The sequence below is a fragment of the Onthophagus taurus genome, chromosome 6, assembly GCF_036711975.1.
Source record: "Onthophagus taurus isolate NC chromosome 6, IU_Otau_3.0, whole genome shotgun sequence".
NCBI lineage: Eukaryota > Metazoa > Arthropoda > Insecta > Coleoptera > Scarabaeidae > Onthophagus > Onthophagus taurus.
In genome coordinates, this window is record NC_091971.1 from 29590428 (window position 1) to 29615737 (window position 25310).

The window sequence follows — 25310 nt, forward strand, 5'->3', positions numbered from 1 at the left end:
CGATATGACCATATTCGTTGCAATTGTAGCATTTTCTGTTATCAGAACTTCCTGGCTACCTAGTATGGTCTTTATTACTTGTGGATTGTACTTTCATAACTTTTTATTGTTAATAACAGGTGTTGTTTTTTTTTAATTTATTAAAACCAGCTCAACATACATTAAAACATGTTACATCATGGTTGAATTCATATATACATTAACATAACGTCTAAATTCACTAAGGAACAAAGTAACTTTCCGAGGGAATCTAATTTAAGCTTAATTTACAATAAGTCTTGAGGCATTTTCCTTCTAAGTCGCTGATGTAAATTTTTGAAACCCAAATTAAAGTTGGTAAAATTGATGTTTTCGTAAAATTTTTTAGTTACACCTCTTATAAAACTTTCAATAGTCATTATGTTTAGTTCGGCGTGAAGTTGTTCATTGCGAATAAACCATGGCGCATCTACTGCTGTAAGTAGAATTTTGTTTTGTAGAGCTTGTAAATTTCGGATATTTGTTGCTGAAGCATTACTCCATACCGGGCAAGCATGGGTGACCAAGGATCTTATTAAAGCTTTATATAGCAACATAGTGCATTTAGTTTTCAGATGACTTTTTCTATTTATTAGAGGAAATAGTTGTTTCAATCGAGCATATTCCAAATTCAATCTGTTGTTTACGTGAATACCCCAATTTAATCGTTGATCAAGATGCAGGCCTAAGTATTTGACAGCTTTGTCTTTAGGATTCCAATGAAGTTCTGTGTTATTGATTACTATGCGCGTTGGATTTCGGTAACGCCGTAACGTAAAGATCTTTGATTCACATTTGTCTTCATTCAGGTGTAAGGACCATTTAGTAAGCCATTGCTGCACGTCGTTAATAGCATCTTGTAGCTGTTGTTGTTCTCCAAATCACTACTTTGGGTCATAATCAACATATCGTCAGTAAACAAAGCTTTTTCATTGCATCTTTGGCACGGTATATCATGCATAAATATATTAAATAAGGTTGGTGACAATATACCTCCTTGAGGAACTCCTGCTCTAATACATCTTGTATCTGAATAGCTCCCATTTATTTTCTCACAAAAAGTTCGTTCTTGAAGATATGACATAAGTATTGCGGTAATATAAAAATACATCGCATCAATAATATCGCATTCAAAAATTACTGACCACTGTCCTGTGTTTTTACAGCTGAATTTCCCTGATAGTTGTGATAGTAATTAGAGTATTGAAACTAATAGGTACAGGAACATAATTAATTATAACAAGTTTATTAGCACTATGGGTTCACAAGATTTCACAAATCTTCCTTTGAATATTGATGATGCAATTAAATTTATATGTGACAAAATAACTAATCACAGGGACGGTGCTTCTTTCAGAAAGAGAATTCCTGCCAAAAATAGGAAACGTAAGCCTTGGATTACGGACGGAGTGGTAAGATCTATAAATGTTAGGGATACCTTGTATAAACAGTACAGATTAAATGATAGAAACAACCAGATTAAAACAGCATATAAGCAATATAATACTATGTTAAAAAAAATCATTAACAGTTTGAAGTATGATTATTATACTCGAAAAATTTGTAAACTGAAAAACGATACCAGACGGCTATGGAAGTGTGGCAAGGAATTAACTGGTAAAAATAAATTACGAGACGGTATATCATGCATTAAGATTGATAACGATACTAAGATATATGACGAATTGGGTATTGCGAGTGAGTTTAATATGTACTTTAGAGACGTTGCGGAAAAATTGTTGAAAAATTTGTATGCATCTGATGATCAGGATCTCAAACGTATTCAACGTTGTGGGAATTCATTTTTTATAACGCCTACTAATCAGTATGAAATTATGGATATTGTTCAAAAATCAAAGATTAGCAACTCGGCCGGGTGCGATAATATTTCGATGATTCTTATTAAGAAGGTTATTCATTTGATTGCATCTCCATTATCCAATTTATTTAATAGATGTTTTGTGTTAGGTTATTTTCCAGAAGCTTTTAAAAAGGCTGTGGTCGTACCTGTGTTTAAGGGTGGTGATCCTCAATGTGTAAGTAATTATAGACCTATTTCTTTAGTAAATAATTTCGCAAAAATTTTTGAAAAATTATTAAAAGTACGTTTGATAAATTTCTTTAATGAAAATAGTATTCTTTCTAAGAATCAATATGGCTTCACTGAGGGTAAATCAACAAGTGATGCCATTGCGGAACTTACAACTAAAGTTAAAAATAGTTTTGAGAAATCAAGGCCTTGCCTAGCTGTTTTTTTGGATCTAGCTAAAGCTTTTGACACGGTTGACCACAGTTTTTTGTTGCGTAAGCTCGATATTTATGGGGTGAGAGGTACACCTTTGAAATTAATGTGGGACTATCTGCACGAGAGATCTCAATATGTGAGGATTGGTCAAAGTCTCAGCAGTTCGGTATCGATGAATGTCGGAGTGCCACAGGGAACAGTTTTGGGTCCGTTTTTGTTTTTAATCTATATAAATGACTTGCTTTCATTAACACTCAATGGAGACTTAATCTCTTATGCGGATGATACCGTTTTGTTTGTGGAAGGCCGTTCTTGGGCAGATGTTGAAGATAAAGCTATAGCAGATTTGAGATTAATAAATAACTGGCTAAATAGCAGTAAACTTATTTTAAATGATAGCAAGTCATATTTTATGAGATTTACCATCAGAAAGGATACCACTAATAGCTTTTCTAGCCTTCCAATTCATGAAAATGATTGTTGTGTGGTAGATTGCAGTTGTAAAAGGATTACATCTGTGCAAGTTGCTACTTATTTGGGTGTATTAATTGACAATCATTTGAGATGGAATGCTCATATTGCAAGGATGGTTGACAAGATTCGGCGTAGTACTTACATGTTCAAAAGATTACGTCATGTATGCGATTTCAAAACTATTAAGATATTTTATTTTGGAATTATACAATCAATCCTGCAATATGGCATATTGGCATGGGGCTCTGCAGCAGATTCTTACCTTCAGAAATTAATTACGTCTCAAAAAGGTGTTATAAAAATAATGATGCATAGGCCCCGTACTTTCCCATCTGCGTTGTTGTTTGCTGAGTGTGACTTATTTACTATTAAACAGTTATACACCTTAGCAATTATGAATAACATTCTAAAATCACCGGACCGATTGGCGACTGTCTCACATGGTTACTCTACTCGGATTGCATCCCAGAATCGTGCTGTTATACCGCCCGTAAATAAGACTGTAGGTCAAAGACATTACTCTTACCATTCCATTAAAATATATAATAAGTTTAGGGAATACCTAGCAGCACAGAACCTTACGTTGGTTAAATCTAGGTGGAAATACTTTTCAAAAAGATGGGTGAAATCACTTAATGATGGCGTGATAGATGGAATTTTTTCAATTATGGTTTAGTTCTTTCAATGTTGAATTGAGTGTTGTATAATTTGTTATCTTTGTTCACAGTAAGAATAATGAATTTGAATTTTTATTATTTTTTTTTCTCGAAAGCCGCGTGCAAACTGATTTTTTTCAGTTTTTGCGGTTACCCCCATGCGCCAGCTGCTTGGTACTGATCATAATAGAAATTAGTTATATGGCGTGTTACGGGAGTTTTTGTTTTTGTTTACCTTATATACATAGTGTTTACTATTAATTTCTCTATAATTTCTTTCTGTAAACTGGATACAAAGACAAATAAATAAATAAATATAGCATCTAGACCTAGATGCAATAGTTTGAATTTTAATCCTTGTGTCCAAACTGTATCAAAGGCTTTAGCTACATCCAAAAAGGCGATAGTGGTGTATTGCTTATTTTCAAAACCTTTCTCAATGAATTCTGTAACACGCACCAAATGATGGATCGCTGAATGACCCGTTCAAAAACCAAACTGTATGTTTGGGATAACATTTCTTTCCAGCAGCTGATCTTGAAGTCTTCGTATTATAACTTTTTCAAACAATTTTGAGAGAATCGGTAAGAGACTTATAGGACGGTAATTAGATATAAGAGTGCTCTGCTTTCCTAGCTTGGGAAACATAAGTATCGCAGCTTTTTTCCAAGTCACCGGAAAGTAACCAATTTTTAAACATGAATTAAAGATATCAGTTAAGTGGCTAGTAACATTCGAAGGGAGGTGTCATGCCCTGGGGCCTTTCTATCGGGTAGATTGTTAATTAAATATGTGATTTCTTCGTTTGTTACTTCTTCATCTACTCTTTCTATTCGCGGAAGATGAGTTTCGTTGTATGCTTGAATAGTAACAGAAGAAGACATGCTTTCTCGAGGTATGTGACGAGTAAATGTTAACTCAAGATAATCAGCTTGGGTTTTTCCTTCATCAGCAGGTGTTGTGTATCAATCGGTAAACTAATGGCTAAAGGTTTGCTTAATTCTTTATCCTGTATTCCGGCAATAATATATTTAAGTACGGCCTTCTTAGCTTATAGCTTTCATATTACAAACATAATGTTCATACGTCTCATCTCCTCGTTTAACGCGTTTACACAACTTAAAATGAATGTCGGCCTCATCTACTACCGTTGGAAAATCATCAATTAGTTGTTTTTTAAAAGTTGTCCAATCATAAACCACGATTTGAACGCTTTCAAACCACAGTTTCGCCGCGCCGTTTAATTTAATTATAGCATTATACAATAGCGTTTGATCAACCCACTTAAAAATGATTGCCAAATTTTCCGCGCTTTTAATCCATTGCCGGGCTGTCAACGAATTTGATTTTTAGTCGATGGACATAAATGTATTAAGTTTAATATATGTGCACACACAACACAATTGAAGATCAACTCGATTTTTTAATCAAAAGGAGTCGATGTGCACTTATGATTAAAAAGTTGTGCAACTATCGTACAACTGCGATAATGCCACAGCTTCATATTGAAGCGCACACACAGTCGATAGTTTAGTTGAGGTCTTTAGGAATATAGGTTACGCGCGCAACTTTAATGAGAGTTGAAGTGTCTTCTCTAGTATAACATAAATCAATTACTACTTTAGTTTCTCTCAATTATTTTATGATAAGTGAATTTATATCAAAAATTAAGTTAAATTATTTTCCGTTTTACTACCGCAGTTAATTATATACTACACTAAATACAGTGTTAATTAATTATCGTACGCGACGTCATCATTGTAAGTCTGCAACCAATATCACAGTGCAATACGCATCATACGCAAATCGAGTATTGCAATACCAATATTGTGATATTGGTTGCATACGTCATCATTGTAAGTATACAACCAATATCACAGTGCAATACGCATAATACGCAAATTGCGTATTGCAATACCAATATTGTGATATTGGTCGTATACTTGCAATGATGACGTCGGTCGGGTACGATAATTAATTAACACACTGTATATTAAAGTAATTCATTACATTGTTTTAAAAATTTGAATTATTTCCCGGTATTATTCAATACAATATAAATACAAGTTGTTTCGAAATCGATATGTGTGTGCATACAATATGATTTATGAACAACTAAACAGTTTAGTCGGTTATAAATTGATAATGCATCGCGATTTCAAACCAATCCAACTAAACTGTTTCGTAGATGAATAATCGACCGTGAAATCCGAAATAACTTGCTGCATTGTGTTATGGTAATGTACCGAAGTTCTAGCGCCGCCGCCGTCTGCGTTGTCTAATCTTCGTTCTCTTTAAAGTAATTCTCTTTCCTTCATCAACAAATCAGGTTCCTGCGGTTCCTGCTGCAAAAGTCGTCTTTCCCACTGGATGTTAAGATTAAATTCACCAGTTGCGTCCAACGTAACCTCTTCGCCTTCGTTTGTGTTCGATACGAACATGTATTGATCCATTTTAACGACTTTCTGTTTTTAATAACACTTTTCACTTCGATTTAACTTTATCCACTTATCCCTCCGCTGCTTTGTTAGGGTGGCCGAAATTAAAATAATTCTCACTTATTTTAATAATAGTAATACAAAGGAGCATACAAAACGATCTTAACTAACCTACGTCTCAACTTGTACTGTTCGCCCTTCCCACGCCTTCTAACTATCGTTCCTTATGTTAATGTATTGTACAGCAATGGGTTCAGAAAAAAAAATCTCTATCCAATAACGTAAAGAAAAACATACCCATCAATTTGAAAATCAAAAGTTGATAACCGCTTAAAATTGAAGATGGCGTTGGAAAAAATTTATTTGTAGCATGAATCGTAGTATTCATCAAACCATTTGATAACTCTGTCATAAAAATCGGAAGTTAAATAACAGAGTTACAGCTTGCGGCATTCTTGTGTGACAACCTGTATATACAGGTGTCTTTTCTCTGCTAAAATTACATTCAAAATGTAATTTGGAAAAAATTTATTTGTAGCATCAATCATAGTATTCGTCAAACCATTTCGTTTGATGAGTCGCTCATGAAAATCGGAATGTAAATGACAGAGTTACAGCTTGGGGCGTTTTTTATCTGACACCCTGTATTTGTCTTCTAATAATTTCAACATTTAAGTTACTTTAATAAATCAACTTACTGTAAATCATTTTAAGTCATAATTCAAAAGATAACATTGAGATAAAAATTGAGTTTTTTGTTGCTATGGGACCGAGTATCCTAGCGCGTGTTGTGCAAAAGCTGTACTTACCTCATCTAAATCTTCATGTGAATCGCAGAAATGATTTAAGTACTTCAAATTAACAGCTTTCAGAAAACCTTAAAAAGTATGACAATAAAAATAAATCATTTTTGATTATATCACAAAAAGATACCTTTACATCCCACAAAAATTTCCAACATATCATTAACAGAGTAAAATGTTCTTGTACTAGGTGTGACATTTTCTATAGCATTTCTAAGTAAAAACCATTCCTGTTGTTTGTTAACGTGCAAGTTTCGAGTAATTGATCCAAAAAAAGTTTTTACTAATAAATAAGTGTTAACCACTCCTTGATTTTCAGAACATCTATCGTATAACATAGCTTTAATAAACAATTTTTGTGCTAAACCTACATTCGTAATTAATGTTTGAGTGTTTCCTGGCCCACAGGAAGCCGTTAAATCTTGAAAAGTTACGTCGCAAATTAAATTCTCGTTAATGTTTGTTTTTTTAATGATCACCACACCTAATTCAAATAATTCTTTTGGATCATCTACGTGATAATAATATTCATTGGCATATTTGTTTATAACAGCTAAGTTGTTACATCTCATTAAAAATTTTAAGAAGATTTTGCTTTTATTAATAGGTTTTACACATTTTGCTGTCCTATTAATCAAGAAATCTAATAGATCTAAATCTGTATCATTCGCTTTGAACTCATCGAAAGCGTTTTGTATTAAAATATTTAAGAGTTCATCGGTTTTTCTTGAATCTAATAAATCGTTCATCACAACTTCATTATACATTTCTTTTGTATTAAAATAACCGGTGATCATATCGAACATATTGTCTAAATTTTTCTGATAGATGTAGTTCGGAACTTTTTCTTTCTGTTTACGTTTAATTATAGGTATAAAACTTGAAAACTTTTTTATTGATTTGAAGTCATTCTAAAAAGAAACACTTAATAAAATTATTAAAACAATTAAAATAAATATGTTACTTTGCTTGAGACAATAATACTATTTGTGATGGAATTACAAAACGGAATCCAATCTTCGGTTTCAATCCTGTCTAAAAATGTATATGCATCTTCAGTTCTCCTGCATTAAGAAGGAACTTATTATTAAAATGAATTATAACAAAAATATTAGTAACGTTTAATTTTACCAGTTGTGAACTAAATTTTCAAATAGCATAAAGTTCCCCAGTCGCTTCTCTTTTGATGTTATAGTTAGAGTAAGTACATCTTCAATCATCGTTGGTTTATTGACGTATAAAATTCTGTTGATCAGAAACATCACCTAAATAAATCAAACGTACATATAACTATAAATAAAATGCTTTACTGTTTATAGTATTTTTTTCGTACATATTAATACATGTTAACATGTTAATACAACTTCGTACATATTAACTACAAATTAATTACTTATTAAGTGATGGGTTATTAAATGGAGGTGTATGGTAGACAGTGTGTTAATTAATTATCGTATTTGACGTCATCATTGCAAGTATGCAACCAATATAATAATAATAATAATAATAATATATTTATTGGTGAAACCAAAAAAAAAAAAGAGTACAATTTACAATTACAAAAGAAAATATCAGGTAAAAAAAAAGTAAAAAAAAAATGAATTATACTATATAAAAAAAAAAATGAAGTACTAAATCATAAATAATAGCGGTTTACCAAAGGAAACCGAGTCAATGCACCTGATGGACTCAGGTGTTATTGTTTTTCATCGGTCCCTTGATCAATATAGAAAATATATATAAACAGAATCCGATCATACAGTAACACAATAAGGTAAGAAAGAAGTAAAAGTAAAAGAAGAATAAAGGAAGGAGCCGAAAAAGAAATAGAAAAAGAAGAAAAAGAAAAATAAATAGAAGAGGAAGGATAAGAAAGAAGGGATAGTTTTATACATACTATATATATATCCCGTCAAGCAAAAGCTTGTTTATCTTAAATCACCCTGCTGCCGAAGAAGATATGCTTTGTAAAAAAATTTAAAACTACTCTTAGATTTATTGTTAATATCAGTCGGAATGCTATTGATCAAATTAGGTATACTATATGAAAAACATCGTTCAAAAATTTGCAATCTATGTTGGGGTATAGACAAGGAAGAACGACGACGGATGTTGATGTTATGCACGTCAGAGCGGTATCTCAATTTATTTAACAAGTAGGGAGGCTTTTGGTTGAAAATAATTCTTCGATAGAAACAAGCAGAGTGCAATTTACCACGCCGAGACATATTTAACCACCCAACCCAGTTTAAGGTATGGGATATTTTTTCTCGCTTTCGAATGCCAAATATAAAGCGTAAGCATGCATTTTGCACACGTTGAACACGCAACGACTCGGCAACATCTAAACAGGAGCCATATAGAACATCCCCATAATTAAAAATGCTTAACACCAGTGCATCACAAAGCTGCGCTCTCAGACGCTGATTAAGCAGTTGTCTATTGCCATATAGTAGCTTCAACGTGGCATAAGCACGCTGGAGAAGAGAAGCGACATGTTTACGAAATCTAAGAGTAGAATCAATAGTGATTCCCAGGTTTCGCGACTCATCAGTAATATTTAGCTTAACGCCATTCAATTTTAGATCCACAGATGCCTTGACTTCTCCAACGGCTCGCCGCCCCCCAAAGACCATAACCGACGATTTATCCGGGTTTAATTGAAGGCAAAGTTTTGAAGATTCCTCAACCAATCTTGTTAAATCAGAATTTATACAATTTTGTGCATCAGCAAGGTCATTGATGTTAAAAGAATAGTAAAGTTGCGTATCGTCAGCATACATGTGAGCCTTACAACTTCTCAGTACATTATATAAATTGCAAGTGTAAATTAAATAGAGAATTGGACCAAGAACTGATCCCTGAGGAACTCCAGACGATACAGCACATTCAGTAGAGAAGTTGCCATTTAGAGCTACCATTTGCTTACGACCAGTTAAATAGTTACAGAAAAACAAAATGGAATCATCAGAAAGTCCAATGTAATGAAGCATAGATAAAAGAGTTTTATGATGAACGGTATCAAAAGCCTTTGAATAATCCAGTAAAATTAAAATAGTGACATTTTTCTGATCAATCTCACGAACAATGTCGTCGGTCACATCCAATAGGGCAGCAGTACAGCTGTATCCTTTACGAAAGCCAGATTGCCGCATAGGTAGAATATTGAACTTATCTAAGTGCTCTCGCAACCTGTCAGCAATAATTTTTTCCAGAATTTTAGATATAACCGGCAAAATACTAATCGGTCTCAAATCTTTTAATTGGCTGGGATTGCTAGATTTTGGAATTGGCGTAATTAGAGCAGTTTTCCAACAGTCAGGAAACACAGAGCCCTGAATGCAATAGTTAATTATATGACAAATATAAGGCAAAATCAACGGGCAACACAGCAACAACATCTTTATACCAATACCATCAGTACCAATAGCATTTGATTTGAGATTGAGTAGTACGTCATAAATCTCTTCTTTAGTTGCAAGCGTTAATGTCAGCTTCTCAGTAACACCAGGTACTATGTTTAAGTTATAATAATTAATAGTGTCCATATCACCCGTAGCAACAATTTGAGAAGTTTGGAAGTAGTCGTTAATAGCATCAACACTCGCTAAAAAGTCCGGAATAGAACGCTGTTTACTATTAATAATGCCCATCGCCCTAAAACCGGTCCAAAGTTCCCGACATCCCCTAGTGCTCAGCATATGCTCAAGATACGCTTTTTTTTCCCTCCGAATAGATAAATTAGTAAAGTTCCGAAGTTCTTTATAAGAAGTAAAATCAACAGGACTTTTTGTTTTTTTAAATTTAGCAAACGCATTATCACGAAGCGTCATAAGCAGCTTCACATTGTCAGTAACCCAGGGACGGTAATTTTTTCTCATCAAGGAGACCTTAATAGGAGCATGTATGTCGAAAAGCGTAAGAACATTTGTATTAAAAAAGGTCATTTTATCATTTACATTATTATAACACAGGATTTCCTGCCAAGGTATTTCCGCAAGATCACGATTAAAACTGTTTTTATCAAATTGTTTAAAGTCCCTGTAGCTTATGAGACGAGGTTGGGACTTCGGAGTGTCAAATAATTTTAATGTTACAAAAATTAGAGAGTGATCAGCTATGCTATGCACCGGGACAACGCCCTTTTGTTGGATAGTTGCATCTTGATTAGTATATCACAGTATTGGTATTACAATACGCGATTGGCGATATTGGTTGCATACCTGCAATGATAACGTCGGGTACGATAATTAATTAACACAGTGTACCTTTCGCAGCGCAAGTGCCAAACCCGAGCGTATCGCCAGGGTGGTTTGAAAGCGCTGGTCTCCACAGTGTCTATAACTTTCACTTGTTGTCTCCAAGCTCCACACCCTGGTAAACTGCGTTGGTCCACAGACTAAACCATGTGAGGGTAGCCAGATACGGTGAAATCTGTTGCTGGGCAGCAGTGGCAACAGTGCCTTGTGGCGTTGTCGAAGATGGACAACAGCGAGCGTACAACAGTCTCAACGGCTTCCACTTTGCGGTGAAACACGGAAACGGAAACCCCGCTATACTATTATTCCATATGTTCAAAAATGCAACTTTATAAGACCAAAACGAAAATCGCTATGTGGAATGTACAGAGTGTCCAAATTTCGATGGGTTTGCAGGGTATCTCAGTTATTATGAAAGATAGAAAGTTGCGGCTTTTGAGTTATAAAGAGTTAACTATTTTAGAAGATGAGTGTTCAGTATTTGAGTTGTGTTTATAACTCAAAAATCGTGATGACTAAAAAAATTCTACGTGCACCATTGAATTCCACGTAAAAAAATCTATTAGAACCCGTTTTTACTTTTTTACTAAGTTTCCGGATAGCCGAGATACAGGAGGTGTCTGAAAATCGTAAATTTCAAACATTCCCTGTATATCAAAAACGAAGAGGGCTATGAAAATTTGGTTTGCGCCATTGTAAGTTTCACAAAAAAGTAGCTCAGGTTCGCGAAAGCCGCAACTTTCTATCTTTCATAATAACTGAGATACCCTGCAAACCCATCGAAATTTGGACACCTTGTACATGAATGACACAATTTTTTAACCACACGTATTTATAACCTTTATTACAACAAGCTGATTTAGTTGACTTCAACAGCCCGTATTGAGTATAATTAGATGTTTGTTGACCAATAACTTTTCAGTAATATTGGGAATGTTTAAACCAGGGGAGCCATTATTATTGTTTCTGCGGTACCGCTTCGAAGTCGTGAGAAAATGACCACGCAAACCGCGCGATAGGAATTTAACCACAATGTTGTTGTGTTTAGGAATACTAGTGTCATTTCCAGCAGGCGAACGTGACGGAAGGCGGTGTATAGACAGTTTATTACTTCTCCAATCTTTGATGATGTAAGTGATAACGTAAGATCATCTTTTTTTTCAGGGATTCTGGACATGATTAAATTGTTTAATCTGGAGTATTATTCCAGATGCTCCTCCCGCGAAGTCAGGTCATCAACTACAGATCTAAGCCTTACATTCTTAGCGGTAACAGACTCGAGCCATTTCACCTTATCCCCGAATCCTATAAGCGTGTTTTCAAAATCCGTTATTTTATCACCATAAAGGGATATCGAATTGACCAACTCAGTGTATTTGGCGTTCATTTGTTTAATTTCTGTCTGAAATTAAACAAAAGTTGGTACATTACTTCAGGTGATGGCGCCGATGAAATGGAAGCCGCACATTACCCATAAAAAATTCCTAAACGCGTGCGACAAAACCCCGGGCTGTTATCTTGCTAAGGATTTGTTAAAATATCATTCGAAAATCACAGCTCAGTTTTTCGTAGGGCTTGGAAAAAACGCCCTCCAATTAGCCGCAGGTCTCCTCGCGGGACACTGTAAGGTTAACAAGCAGATTCACAATATGAAGCTTGCAAACTCTCCTCTCTGTCGAGCCTGTGAACAGGGCTAGACACATCTTGTGTGATTGCCCCTCTCTTGCAGACCTCAGAATGAGGACCCTCGGGGAGGCATGGCCGACCACAGATGATATCAGGAACTTACCTTTGAGTAATATCCTGGCCTTCGGTAATTCCTTAGGCTGGTTGATGTGAAAAGAGGTTATGTTGGGAGTCCAATGGGGCCTAAGTGCGGTGTGCGGGAATACATGGAAGCCGCAGCTATTTGATCCTCATCAATGATTACCAAGTGATCAGCAATTTCTCTACAAGAGCAACATTTCCAGAACACTCCTTCCCTTTTTGGTAATTTGCTAATTCAGTGACTGTCATCTTTAGATACTAAGCGTGATAAAAACGTCCGCAATCTCCAGAACATTGTAATCCGGGCTGTTTCGAAATAATATGTTTCGACGTAATACAAAAATAAAAGTCGGGATAATTATCCAGATAATTAGCCACAAACTAACTGCAGACCTTAAACAACTACTTCACTTCACCACCTATGAACAACTTATTGGCCGAAATCGCACAATTAAACACCGCGAAAAACCAACAAAAACACAACTTTTGACGAGAGCACGGAAAACACGTGTATACAGGTAATTCAAATTCGACCCCCACCATTGGGATCTTAGAAATCATAAGACATACAGAAATAGTTAAATTTAGGGGCAAAGTTGCGAAACTTAGACCATTTTAGTTTTTAAAATATGGCCGAAAAACAAAAAAATTACTTTTTCTTTTTTTGCCTATAACTTCTTTATTTTTCGTTTTTTCGTGAATCTGAAAAACATTCTTAAGGCAACTTTTCATGAAAAATGTCATGACATAACTAGAAATTTTCTCCCATGTTTCGTTTTCGTGAAACTATCATCAGATTTATTTTTTCTTATGAACGCCATATTTGATTTTCACACCAAAAAATAGGATAATTAATTCTGATTTCAATGATATGTCACACAATGTATTTCATTTAAAAAACATTGAATTATTCAAAAAAAAGAATAAACCTGATGATAGTTTCACGTACACCAAACGTTGAAGAAAATTTCTAGTTGTGTCATTACATTTTTCATAAAAAGTTGCCTTAAGATCAAAAAATATGCAAATATTTTTGTAAAAGACAGACAAAGCGATGAACTATGGCACTTTGTCTAATATGATAAATATGATTGATGTTGCTGCATAATGCTTATGTAGTATTCATGAAGCAGCATCCGCATTATCACAATGATGTAGGTCAGGGCGGAAAGATTTTGTGGCACAAAAAGTGCCACACAAAGAAGAGCCATGTAATGATGTATCACAAAGAGAAGCCTACAAAATTATGAAAAATTGTATTAAGTTTCCAAGCAAACACACTATCATCAACCAAAACGCATAAGGTGTTATCTGTGTAAAAATAGTATTTGCGGCGAGCACAAAATGACATGTATTAATTGAACTATATAACAATAAAACATACATTACCGTTCTGTAAACATTACCAGCAATAAAATATTTTTCTATATTTCTGTATTATTTGTGACAAATTGAAGTACAAATATGTTATGTTAGATAAACACTTGTATGTAATTCACATCGGCCGTGAAAGCCTTTGTACTTATATTGTATGTGTTTATTTATTATATTTGTTAATTACACAATACAAACAGATTTCCACGCTGAAACCCGGGCCGTGTAAATGAGTGTTTTCCAAGGATTAAACGTCGCACAGTGGGGCAAGAATGTTGTAAAAAATGTAATAAAATTTTAATATATTCACGAGCGATATACAGAGTGCTTCAGTTTTTAATCGGGAAGCTTTACTAGGACGTAGTACTTGCCAAAATAACACAAGTTTTTTATATAAACAAAGTTGAGACAAAAATTTACATTTTGTTTTGTATTTCGGCTGTAAGTAAAGCGTAGGATTTGAAACTTTGTACGTATTTACTACTGGTTAAGAGCTTATTTTCAAGCATACTTTAAACTTCGCTAGCGTCCTCTAAGGGGATGAAATTCACCACCCCTTTTTTATAAGAACTTTTTAACGCTATGGAATATTAACATAAAAAGTATGGGCTGTAAAGCTCATTCTTTAGTGGTACTTTTTTGTCTCTTTAGTATTTTCCTGAAAGCTAATAGTTTCCGTGTAAAAAAATAAAATGTCGAGCCATTTACCGCTATGTGCCGCCATGTTTAGCTAAAATTATTTTAAAAGTTGGCTCTGAGAACTTGTAAGTTTCATTTACGGTGAATCCTCATAATTGTTGATGATTATTAATAATTTTTGACTATTATTAAGCAAGAGTATCTATTTTTTAATATTGTTTAAAATAACGTAATTTGTTCAGACAAACAGTCGTCTTATTTATGGCTTTTCTTATGAAAATCATAATTACTTGGTGTTATTTAGTTAGTACTAGATCCTAGTAAGTGTACAACTTCCATAACCAGCTATAAAGAAACATTTTCTTTTAATAGTAGCAGCGCTTTACAGTACAATGTAGCATATTTTATATTTTTACACTAAAACTATTATCTTTAAGGAAAAAACTAAAGAGACAAAAAAGTACCAATAATGAATAAGCTTTACAACCCATATTTTTTTATGTTAATATTCCATGGCGGTAAAAAGTTGTTATAAAAAAATCAAAGGGATTGTGAATTTCATCCCCTTAGAGGGCGCCAGTGAAGTTTAAGGTATGGTTGAAAATAAGGTATTAACCAGTAGTACATACATACAAAATTTCAAATTTTACGGTATACTTATACCCGAAATACAAGATAAAATGTAAATTTATCTACATATTTATTTTGGCAAGTCCTACGTCCTCATAAAGTTTCCCGATTAAAAACTGAACCACCCTGTATATATGAAACTGGTTCGAAGTTCAATTCACTTCGAACCAGTTTCTGAAGAAGGTTGCAACATGGCATCCGAAACGTCAAACCTTTTATTAAAAGACGCATGGCAAAACCCGAAAGTTTCTAGTATTAGTTCTAGTTTTAGTTCAATTTAAGTCTAAATAGGAAGGTACAAAACGGACAGAAATTTTTTTTTTAAAGAAATATCGTGGTTGGTTACAAGCTATGATTTCCTTTCCTCGCTATGATTCTCTAAATGTGAAAGATTCTTTAAACGTGAAACAGCGAGGGCGCCAAGCTGTTGCATTTGAGGAGTGTAAGGAGCGCACAAGAACTGCGTAAGCCTAAATCCGTTGCAGACTGGAGTTATGCCACTCAAATGGGTTTACAAGCATCAAAATTGGTGCAAGAAGTTACTAATAGTTCTCCAACACGAGCAAGCAAATACATCAATGCTTACAAATATCAGCAGGAATCTCGTTCTTGTCAAATGTCAGCGGAAGATGCCCTATCCTTACTGGTTGAAGCTAAATTAATTAGACGTCATACAACATCCTACAAAGTTGTACAGAGAGTGAAAAAGAAATGCTATCCAAATAAGGAAAGTGTAAATATCACAGCGGTTTCAGCAGAAGTTGAATCATAAGCTTTGCTAAATCATACCGTAGAACGTTTAATTACTGTACAAAAGGATGTCATAAATTCACTAGATGAAAAGAATTTCAGTAAATTTTTTTTAATAACCAAGTGGGGTTTGATGTAGTTCCGGCCAGTTTCTATAAACAAGCGTTTCATGGATTTGATGGCTCTGATTCATCTGTATTTGTAACATCGGTTGTACCGCTTCGTTTGGTACGCGATAGCTCTGAGATAATTTGGCAAAATCCCCGCCCATCATCTACAAGATTCTGCAAACCTTTAAAAATCAACTTTATTAAAGAGTTTTCAAAAGCTAGAAAAAAATAGAGTTGATAAAGAAATCACAAATTTACAGATGGAGTCATAAGTTAATTTTTTGTATGATTGATGGCAAAGTATGAAATTCACTAACTAAAACTTCTTCTACACAGAAATGCTATATTTGTGGCGTAATATCGAAAAGCTTTAAGTCTATTGATCAAATGATTCGATTTTTTTGAATGCCTTTTGTATTTATCTTATAAAATCCCTATAAAAAAGTGGCAAGCACGAGGTAATGGTAAACTAATAGTAGCGCAAACCAAAAGAAATATTCAAAAACTCTTTAGAGACAAATATGGTTTAATGGTAGATATACCTAAGCCAGGATTTGAAAATACAAATGATGGTAACACTGCAAGACGTTTCTTTGCTCTCTGCGGAAATTACGAAAGTAGGCATTAATTTGATTAAAAGAGTGTACGTCATTTTAATAGCTGTATCATCTGGTCATTCAATTAATGTGAATACATTTCGAGAATATGCTCATTAAACAGCTAGATATTTTGTGGAAAAATATCCATGGTACTGCATGCTCTCAACTCTGCACACAAGAAGCGCCTAACAAAGATTTTAAAAGGTACCGTGAACACTTCTAGAAAAAATAGCCGTGCAAACTGTAATGATGATATTTTTAATGTTTTCATTAAGTTCCGATCCTCTAATAACAAGTAAAAGAAAGTTACCTAAAAAAATCTAAAAACATTTGCCTAAAGAAGTTTTATATTTGTTAAGTAATAGCAGCGATGAAAATAATAATAATGAAAATGATAATAAGATTGAAAATAATAATAGCGAAGAAGATGATGGCTGCATTTTTTTTGAATAGTTGAATCTTGCCATTGCCAAACATAATGCAAAAATAAATACTAATCCTATATAATTGACACAGTTTCATATTGAAATTAAACAATAATCTATTTTCCAATCGATTTTTATCGTTCAATGTTTCACAAACAAAAGCCGATTACAAAAAATTATTGTTTTATTTTGACTTTAAATTTCATGTTTTATATGGGTTCCTTTTATATGGTTGTTACTAAAACATGAATAATTGTTTTGTTTAGAAATAAACCAAATTAATTATATTAATAGTTTATTTATTGCGACCGGGAATTTATGCCAACTTTGTAGTTGTTCTGCCCCACTGTGCGTCGTTAATCTCTAAACATTAGAGAGAGGCCCTTTTTAGAAATACCTTCGGACATGTGTCTTGCAATTCATACTTATGCAGCACTTGTACAAGTAAAATGTTTTGTATATGTCTGTCTTAATACAAATTTTTTTCTAAATATATCGTCAAATGAGAATTATTTTGAATCATGCTCAAAACACAATCTTACTATATGCAATTGTATTGTACCAATGGTAACAGAGCATGCAGCCACGTGACGTAGAACTTGGTACCATTAATCTTAACATGGATTTAGACATAGCCTGTAGTCACAACCACGGAAGAAAAACGAATTAGAAATGTTTAAATCCATGTGACTGCTTTGTAGAGGTAAAATTGGTTCAAAATAATTCTTAGGTGACGGTATGTACTTGCCTTAAAAATTGAAGTTAAATTGATATATTGATGTAAATTATATTTCATTAAAACTGATTTCTTTGGTTCCTTCTCAATTAATTCCAAAATCTGTTCAGTGATAGGATGATCATATTCCAATGAAGAATTCGCTACGTTTCTAACAAAGTTGGACCAAGGAACGTTTGCGGAAAAAGCAACTTTATAAATGGCCATCAATTTCTTTTCAATAGAATTAATTCGTTCTAAATAGGATGAAACACAGATTTCCATAACAGCTTTTTGATAACTCATCGCGAGATCAATAGCTTCTAATAGCACATCATCTGGTTGAAGATTATTTTCCAATATAAAATTACATAAAAAATCGTCGTAAAATTTTATAAAATCATCTTTGTCCAGCCATGACGATAATAAAGTCAAAATTAAAGATTTAGAATCGTGAAGACATTTTCTAAGAGAAATGCAAATATTGTAAGTTCTTGATAGATGTTTTAATCGATTTAAGGACTCTAAAAGCATTTTGATATCATTGAAACTGCTTTGAAAAAGGTCAGATTGAAATATTTCGTTTTCATTAAGCAACAATGTTGTTATCTCGTTAATAAAAGTAATTGCGTTTTCAGGGAATTTAACACGCTCTTCTTTTTCCATATCAAAAACTTTCTTTATTATCCATTCGTTGAAGACGATTATTGACGAAGGCAAATTTCGCAGTGTAATTGAAATAAAACCATACAAAAAACGTTGGCGAAAATCCGAAGGAATCTAAAAATAATTAAAAAATACGTATAAAGTATAAAAATAATTTTGTATATTACTGTATCTAAAATGTTTAAAACTGATGTAACATTAGTTTCCGACAACTTAATATCCAATCGATTGAGCAAAATAGATGCTACTTCCATATTTCCCATCAATAATTGCTCGAGATACAATTTTGTTGAATCACATGATGAAAATTTTTCCCATGACATGCTATTTTGGTATCTCTGTAAAAATTCGAAGGTCTCGAATTTATTTAAAACATCCATTAATGTATTTGATAAAGTTTCGATTTCTACATTATCCTAAAATAAGTAAATTTCAATTAAAAATATTGTACAAAAAATCGTGTGAATTCACACAAATAAACGCAAAACTGTTGTACCTAATACTATTACTTATATGAACAATTTTCGGTGCATTTTATTAAACTTTATTACACTTTCTTAAGTTTTAGAAACAATTCAAAAACAACAGGAAATAAAAAAACGTTCATTGGTGTCAAAATCAATTCAGCCTGTAGTTTCATCAATTTTTCTATGTTGTATGTTCAGCTCTTCTTTGTGATATTCGTCTTGATTTGAATAAGGTATTTGTTGACATAAACTGGTGTTGATCATACTTTTTTGCTAGACTTTGAAAATGAAAATATAAGCCTCTGGATTTGTTGCCATTCATGCTGAGGTTCTGAAGCGCAATAGCAGATTTACTAGGCCATGGCTACAAAAATTCTTCTCGGACATCCTTCCGACGGGAAATGTTCCCCATCAAGTCAAGAATGCAAAAGTCGTAGTCGTTTAAAACCAGGTAAAGCTAATGATACACCAAAAAAAACTACCGACTAATTGCACTTCTAAGCATGATCTTTCAAAAAGTTTATTTTGAAAGGCTAAATAGGATTGTCGAAGAACACATACCTGTGGAACAAGCAGGATTCGGACCAAGCCACGACTGCACAGACCAAGTACTCGTACTGACTAACTATATGGAAACAGGCTTTGACTTATCAGCCACATACGATACCGTGGAGAGATAAGGACTAATATATAAATTAATGCGAGCAATCTCACGCAGAAAGATGACTGATGTACTGATGTTATCAGCCATGCTGTAATAATATGTTAACAGATTTTTAAGAGTTATCATGAGCGACACTAGTCTTGTACCCAAATGAAACTGAACAATGACCTTCGAATAAGGATAGGTGCCCAAAACCACATCAAAGAAGTTCGGATAAGAAGACAACTGGACGCTTGCTACAAACCATAAGGAATGGAAGACTACTGAACAAATTCTAACAAATGAGCTGGCTACCCTAGGAAGATATTTCCGAGACTAGATATTACGGCGCAATGCCGCCAAGACGGAAGTATCGTGCTTTCACTTAAACAACAGGACGGGCAACTACCAACTTAAAATCTACCGAAGACAGACTTCTCAGTCATAATAATCATCCAAAATACTTAGGTGTCACTCTCACTCTCTCCTAGGTAGCATGGTTAATAAGGATTAGATTATTAAACAAATCACTATTAAATTGCGAAAATATCTGACCGTTGTACCGAAATTTAATTTTAAGATTTTTAACATTTTCAAAAATATGTGTAATTACCACTTAGCTAAGAGGCATGGAATTTTTTGGTATTTTTACCACAACAGGTATGGATAGGCCTCTCGCCCACTACCCACTTGACGTTGAGTTTCAGGACACTCTGTATACACAACACTCCTGATATACAATACCTGACTGTATGTTACGTTTACTTTTCTCTGAGATTGTAGTTTTCTTTGGATTCATTTCTGACTGGTTGTGTGGGTTCGCTGTTCTATTTTGCTTACTTCTTTGTAGTTCTGGCTACAAAGTATCCTTATAGTATCCACAATAACTGACTGGGACATTTCACCCACCGCGGTTCTTTGGCACAGTATCGTGTCAAAGTCTATTTTTCCTGTACTTCAGTCATGAGGTAGATATTTTAGAATAATTTTAATTGGGCGATTCTGTTTATTTTTACAAGAGTAATATTGGCCATCAGGTACATTTATTTTAAATACTTCTATTATCAAAAAGGTTTGGTTTGGAACCCTTTCATGTAGCACTTCAAAATTTTGTACAGTATCTAATATTACTGACGAAGGTTGTTGTACTTTCTTAGTTTAATTTGTTTATTTTCAGTATTTTGTGCTTTTGCTGGTGGTATTGGGCAAGAATCCAATCTTCCATTTTTGTTCCTTTTCTTTTTACTCTTATCTATTCTGTTTCCTTCGCTAACTCTTCTTCGTTTGTTTGATAATTTATATTTGCGTCTTTTTCAGTTTTATTGATACTTTCTTCTAATTGCGAATGTTTTTCTTTTTGCAATATTACTTCATTTCAACTCGTCAATTGCTTGTGCCACATAGGTGTTTACACTAGGAGTAGTTGCATTAAATTGACAGCTGCCTGTACTAGTTCTTTTTATTTCTCATTGTTTGTTTGGTTATCCTGATTCTTCCATCTTATCCATTACTTATTAAACTCACTGTTTGGGGCTTTCCTTGTTATCATATTTAATTTAATCAGATAACTCGCATTGTTGTCATTTGTTCTTGAAAAAGTTTATTTATTATAATATTTTAAGATCGCACGAGTTATCGTCAGTACAAAAGGTAGGCCAGATGTGGCCGCTCAACGTACACGTCCGTTCTCGCTCACGCCTGAACGGCAACTCGATTAGTGTAGTTAGATATTTCATTTTCCCGTTACCACCCATATCTAGGAGACATTACCTTATCCGCCACGTGGGGGATAGCCAACACGTGAGGGATTGCTAGTGCTCCATAGGGGACAATACTAATCATCACTATGAAATAATCGGCAACAAATGAGTTATATTCTTGAACTCTTTTAGGGGAGCTTTCTATCTTTGCAGGTTTGGTGGGGCGATATTGCTTAGCGTTGGGAGCCAGTGAAGAGGAATGTATTTAAGACATCCTTATATTGTTCTCATAGTCTGGTTCAGTTGTGTGTCGATTTTCTGAGTATATGGACTGTTTATCCATACTGCCGCACAGTACCCTGCAGTAGAATAAACCAGTGACAGGACAGAACATCGCAGCGTGGTTGCTGCGACATCCACGTAGAGCTGCAGAGTTTTCGTATTATGTTATTGCCAGTTCGGATTTTCGCAGATGTGTTCTCTAGATGCTTTTTAAACGAGATTGTTCTGACCAAGGTGACGCCTAAGTATTTGGGGAAGATTTGGTGCTGCAGCGTTATGCTAAACTGACATAGAGTCTCCTGGTTGCCATTTTATTAATCAGGTGGAAGGTGCTAACCTCCGTCTTTTTTAGATTAGGTGTTAGTCTCCACTTTTTATAGCTCTCAGATCATTAGAGAGGATGTGTTCCATACACATCCATACACATATACATGGCATACATGTATATTGTTGCCCTTGTGGCTGGTAGCTCTAATATGTATAGATTAAAAAGTATGGATCTCCAAACAATGCTGAAACGCGAAGCAAAAGTCACCTAACAATGTCCATTCTACTTTTTCTCAGTTATCGCTTACTGACGCAGAAAATTTTTGATGAAATTCAGCATGCCCAGAGTAACCATCATAACTCCATTTGAGGTACTTTTATTGTTGAAAATAACCTCTTTGTACTCATTCGCTTACTTTTATATCATGCGGGGAACATCGCAATTTACTTTCTTATACATGTGATAAGAAGAATAAATCTCTTATCTCTATCAGTTATTGTTTGGGTACATTGAAGTAATAAATCTGCTGCAGAACGATTTTCGACGCTTAGTTCACTCGCTGGATTCAACAAAACATTTTGACGGCCTACTCGAAGTATTTGGTTCAGACTTATCATTTGTTCCCATTTTAAATTCTGCTTCTGACCATGTATAAAAACATTCCCCCAACCAAAATCGACTATAGCGCAGCCATCATGGGTTTGTTTACATTATATTCTGCTTATTTTACCCCCGTTTGTATTAAGAAAAGGAGTGTGAATCTAATAAGTGATTTATGAAAAATTCTATTTTGGTCAGTTAGAATATGTATTTGATACGTCACCAGAATCTCCAATATCCTGCGGAGGTTCCAGAATTAGGAAGTAGGTTTCTCACAATAGGGTGATACACGACAATATATATCATATAAGATATAGACTCACATAATAACAACTAAATATGTTGCATGAAGTTTAAAATATAAAACGAACCAATAATTGTTCAATATTTCGAAAATACTTCTGACATATTATTACAGTTTTGTACTTATTCATGTAAAAACCAAAAATAATAAAACCAACCTGATACTTCCTCACCAAATCAGAGCCATACTCCAAAACATATCTTACGTCCTCACCATTTGTGCATAATTCGTACATATCATAACAACAAATTAGTTTGAATTCAACATCATCTACCTGATCGAACAGTTTAAACAATTCCTGAATCGTTTCCCGATTAAAATTGTCTTTCGAAATTAGCGCTTTCGCTCGTCCCTTCACAATTAACGTCCTATCCAAATTAAAAATTTTAGCAAACATTTCTGCCTCGTCAAATGCATGCCGTTTTAATAAACGCTTGAAACGAAATTCTTTAACCGTTTCTTTAACAATTTGGACACGAAATTCAACGATGACTCCATCTTTTTTTACACTAGTAACGTAAATGTAATCATCTCGAATCGATTCAGGAACGATTAAATGAATATTTTCGGCGTGTTTAATTACAAAGCTTGGATCATCTAGGTTTAAAATGGTTCCAAATGATTTTAGATAATTTAAACCGATTTCGGCAGATGTTGAAATAAATAATAATTGAAGCAATAATTCGTTTTCATTTTGGCTTTCAATATAAACAAAATTAGTAAATGGAGTTTGCGTGGCGATTTTGTAAAAATATAACGTTTTTGAGCAGATTAAAATAAGATTTCCATTGGTATCCAATATTAAAAACATACTAAAAAATTATCGTTCAACTAAGGTTAATTACTTAGAAGAAATTCTTACCTATTTTCATATGGAACAGCTTTAACTGCCTCAAAACCCATTCCGATTAAGAATTCATCACATTCTATGTTGTAAATAATCATTTTAGAACCGTTCAATAAAATATAAGGATAATGAAAAGCTACGATTTTAGTATCACAGTGCGTTTGATGAAGGAGATCATTTTTAAATTCACAATCGTTCTGGATATTGTTGATTTCTAACCTATAAATCATACAAGTTGTTTTTTGTAAGAGAATTACTTGGTTTATGGCTATTTTTGCTTTATTTTTGAAAGATATAACCTTCAAGTCACTTTTGTTTGTGTTAATAATACCAACTTTAACGAATTCTTAAGAAAGGTAAAAATGTATTTAAATGAATGCCTATAGTGTTTGATGTCTAAAGGAGTCTGATCCTTCTGGAAAACATCCACACGTTTACTACCCACATGCTGCTACCGCAAACTTCGATTGTACTTTGATAGTACAATTGATAAATTCTTTTTCAAATGAACTAACACAACTACATACAGCTGCAAGAGGAGCTAACATTCTGTTCACGGATGATGCTAATTTTACCAGAAATTGAATGTTCAACTTCTATAATAATAATGTGTGGTCTGACGAGAATCGAGCAGTCGTTGAAACCAGGCATCAACGGGGTTTCGTCTAAATATCTGGTTAGGCATCATAGAGGATAGGTAAATATCGTCGGTGTATAAAAGAAAGTGACCAAGTCCAAAATTCGAGATTTTTAGGTTTTAATGCTCATGTACCTGAAATTTAACATTATTTTTATGGACAAGAACAATAATGAACAAGTCCAAAACTGCCATAATAAGGCTTATAACTAGGGCACGGAACTTTTGTAACAAAACGATACGATTTCCCCCCTCCACTCGTTCTCAGCAGAAAATTTCCTACAAAAGTTCTAAATAAATTCTAAAACGATTTTCTCAATAAAAAATATATAAAAATTTGTTTGAGGCTATGTTCTTAATTATTGATCAAACCAAAAATTTTTATTAACAATATTTGTTTAGAATTACTTCAGGAACAGTGTTTGTTAATACAATTTTTTGCTAACTTGAAATTTTAATTTCCCACTGAACAGTATGCTACAAAAATTAATATTTTTGAGGTTATATCCTCATTGTTGATTTAATCAAAAAATGTTGTTAACAAAATTTGTTTAGAATTACTTCAGGAACAGTGTTTGTTAATACAATTTTTTTTTAACTTGAAATTTTAATTTCCCTCTGAATAGTACGCTATCAAAATTAATTATCTCAACAATTATTGTTTTTATTAAAAAATGTTTTAAATAAAATTTGTTTCAATTTCGATTTTGAATTAATTATCTTAATAAAAAAATTTTACATCTCTATTAATTAAGCATCTAAGTATAATTATGTATAAAAACGGAAAAATTATTATTTTGAGGTTATCGCCTTAATTATTGATTAAATAAAAAAAAAATGTTGACAAAGTTTGTTAAGAATTGGTTCAGGAACAATTTTTTTCTAACTTGAAATTTTAATTTCCCACTGAACAGTATGCTACAAAAATTAATATTTTTGAGGTTATATCCTCATTGTTGATTTAATCAAAAAATGTTGTTAACAAAATTTGTTT

The 25310-nt window shown here is 33.6% G+C and overlaps 1 protein-coding gene across 1 annotated transcript in view; it reads right to left on the minus strand.

The window, feature by feature from the left end:
• Positions 1-25310, minus strand: part of LOC111416529 (rough deal) — a 63716-nt gene that overhangs the window by 22579 nt on the left and 15827 nt on the right. Inside the window, exons 5-12 of the mRNA XM_023048577.2 lie at positions 23695-23898; positions 22990-23644; positions 18736-18984; positions 17936-18682; positions 7766-7899; positions 7599-7698; positions 6765-7545; positions 6641-6708 (exon numbers count right to left, since the gene is read on the minus strand). Of these exons, the coding sequence (XP_022904345.2) occupies positions 6641-6708; positions 6765-7545; positions 7599-7698; positions 7766-7899; positions 17936-18682; positions 18736-18984; positions 22990-23644; positions 23695-23898 (2938 nt within the window). The remainder of the gene's footprint in view (positions 1-6640; positions 6709-6764; positions 7546-7598; positions 7699-7765; positions 7900-17935; positions 18683-18735; positions 18985-22989; positions 23645-23694; positions 23899-25310) is intronic.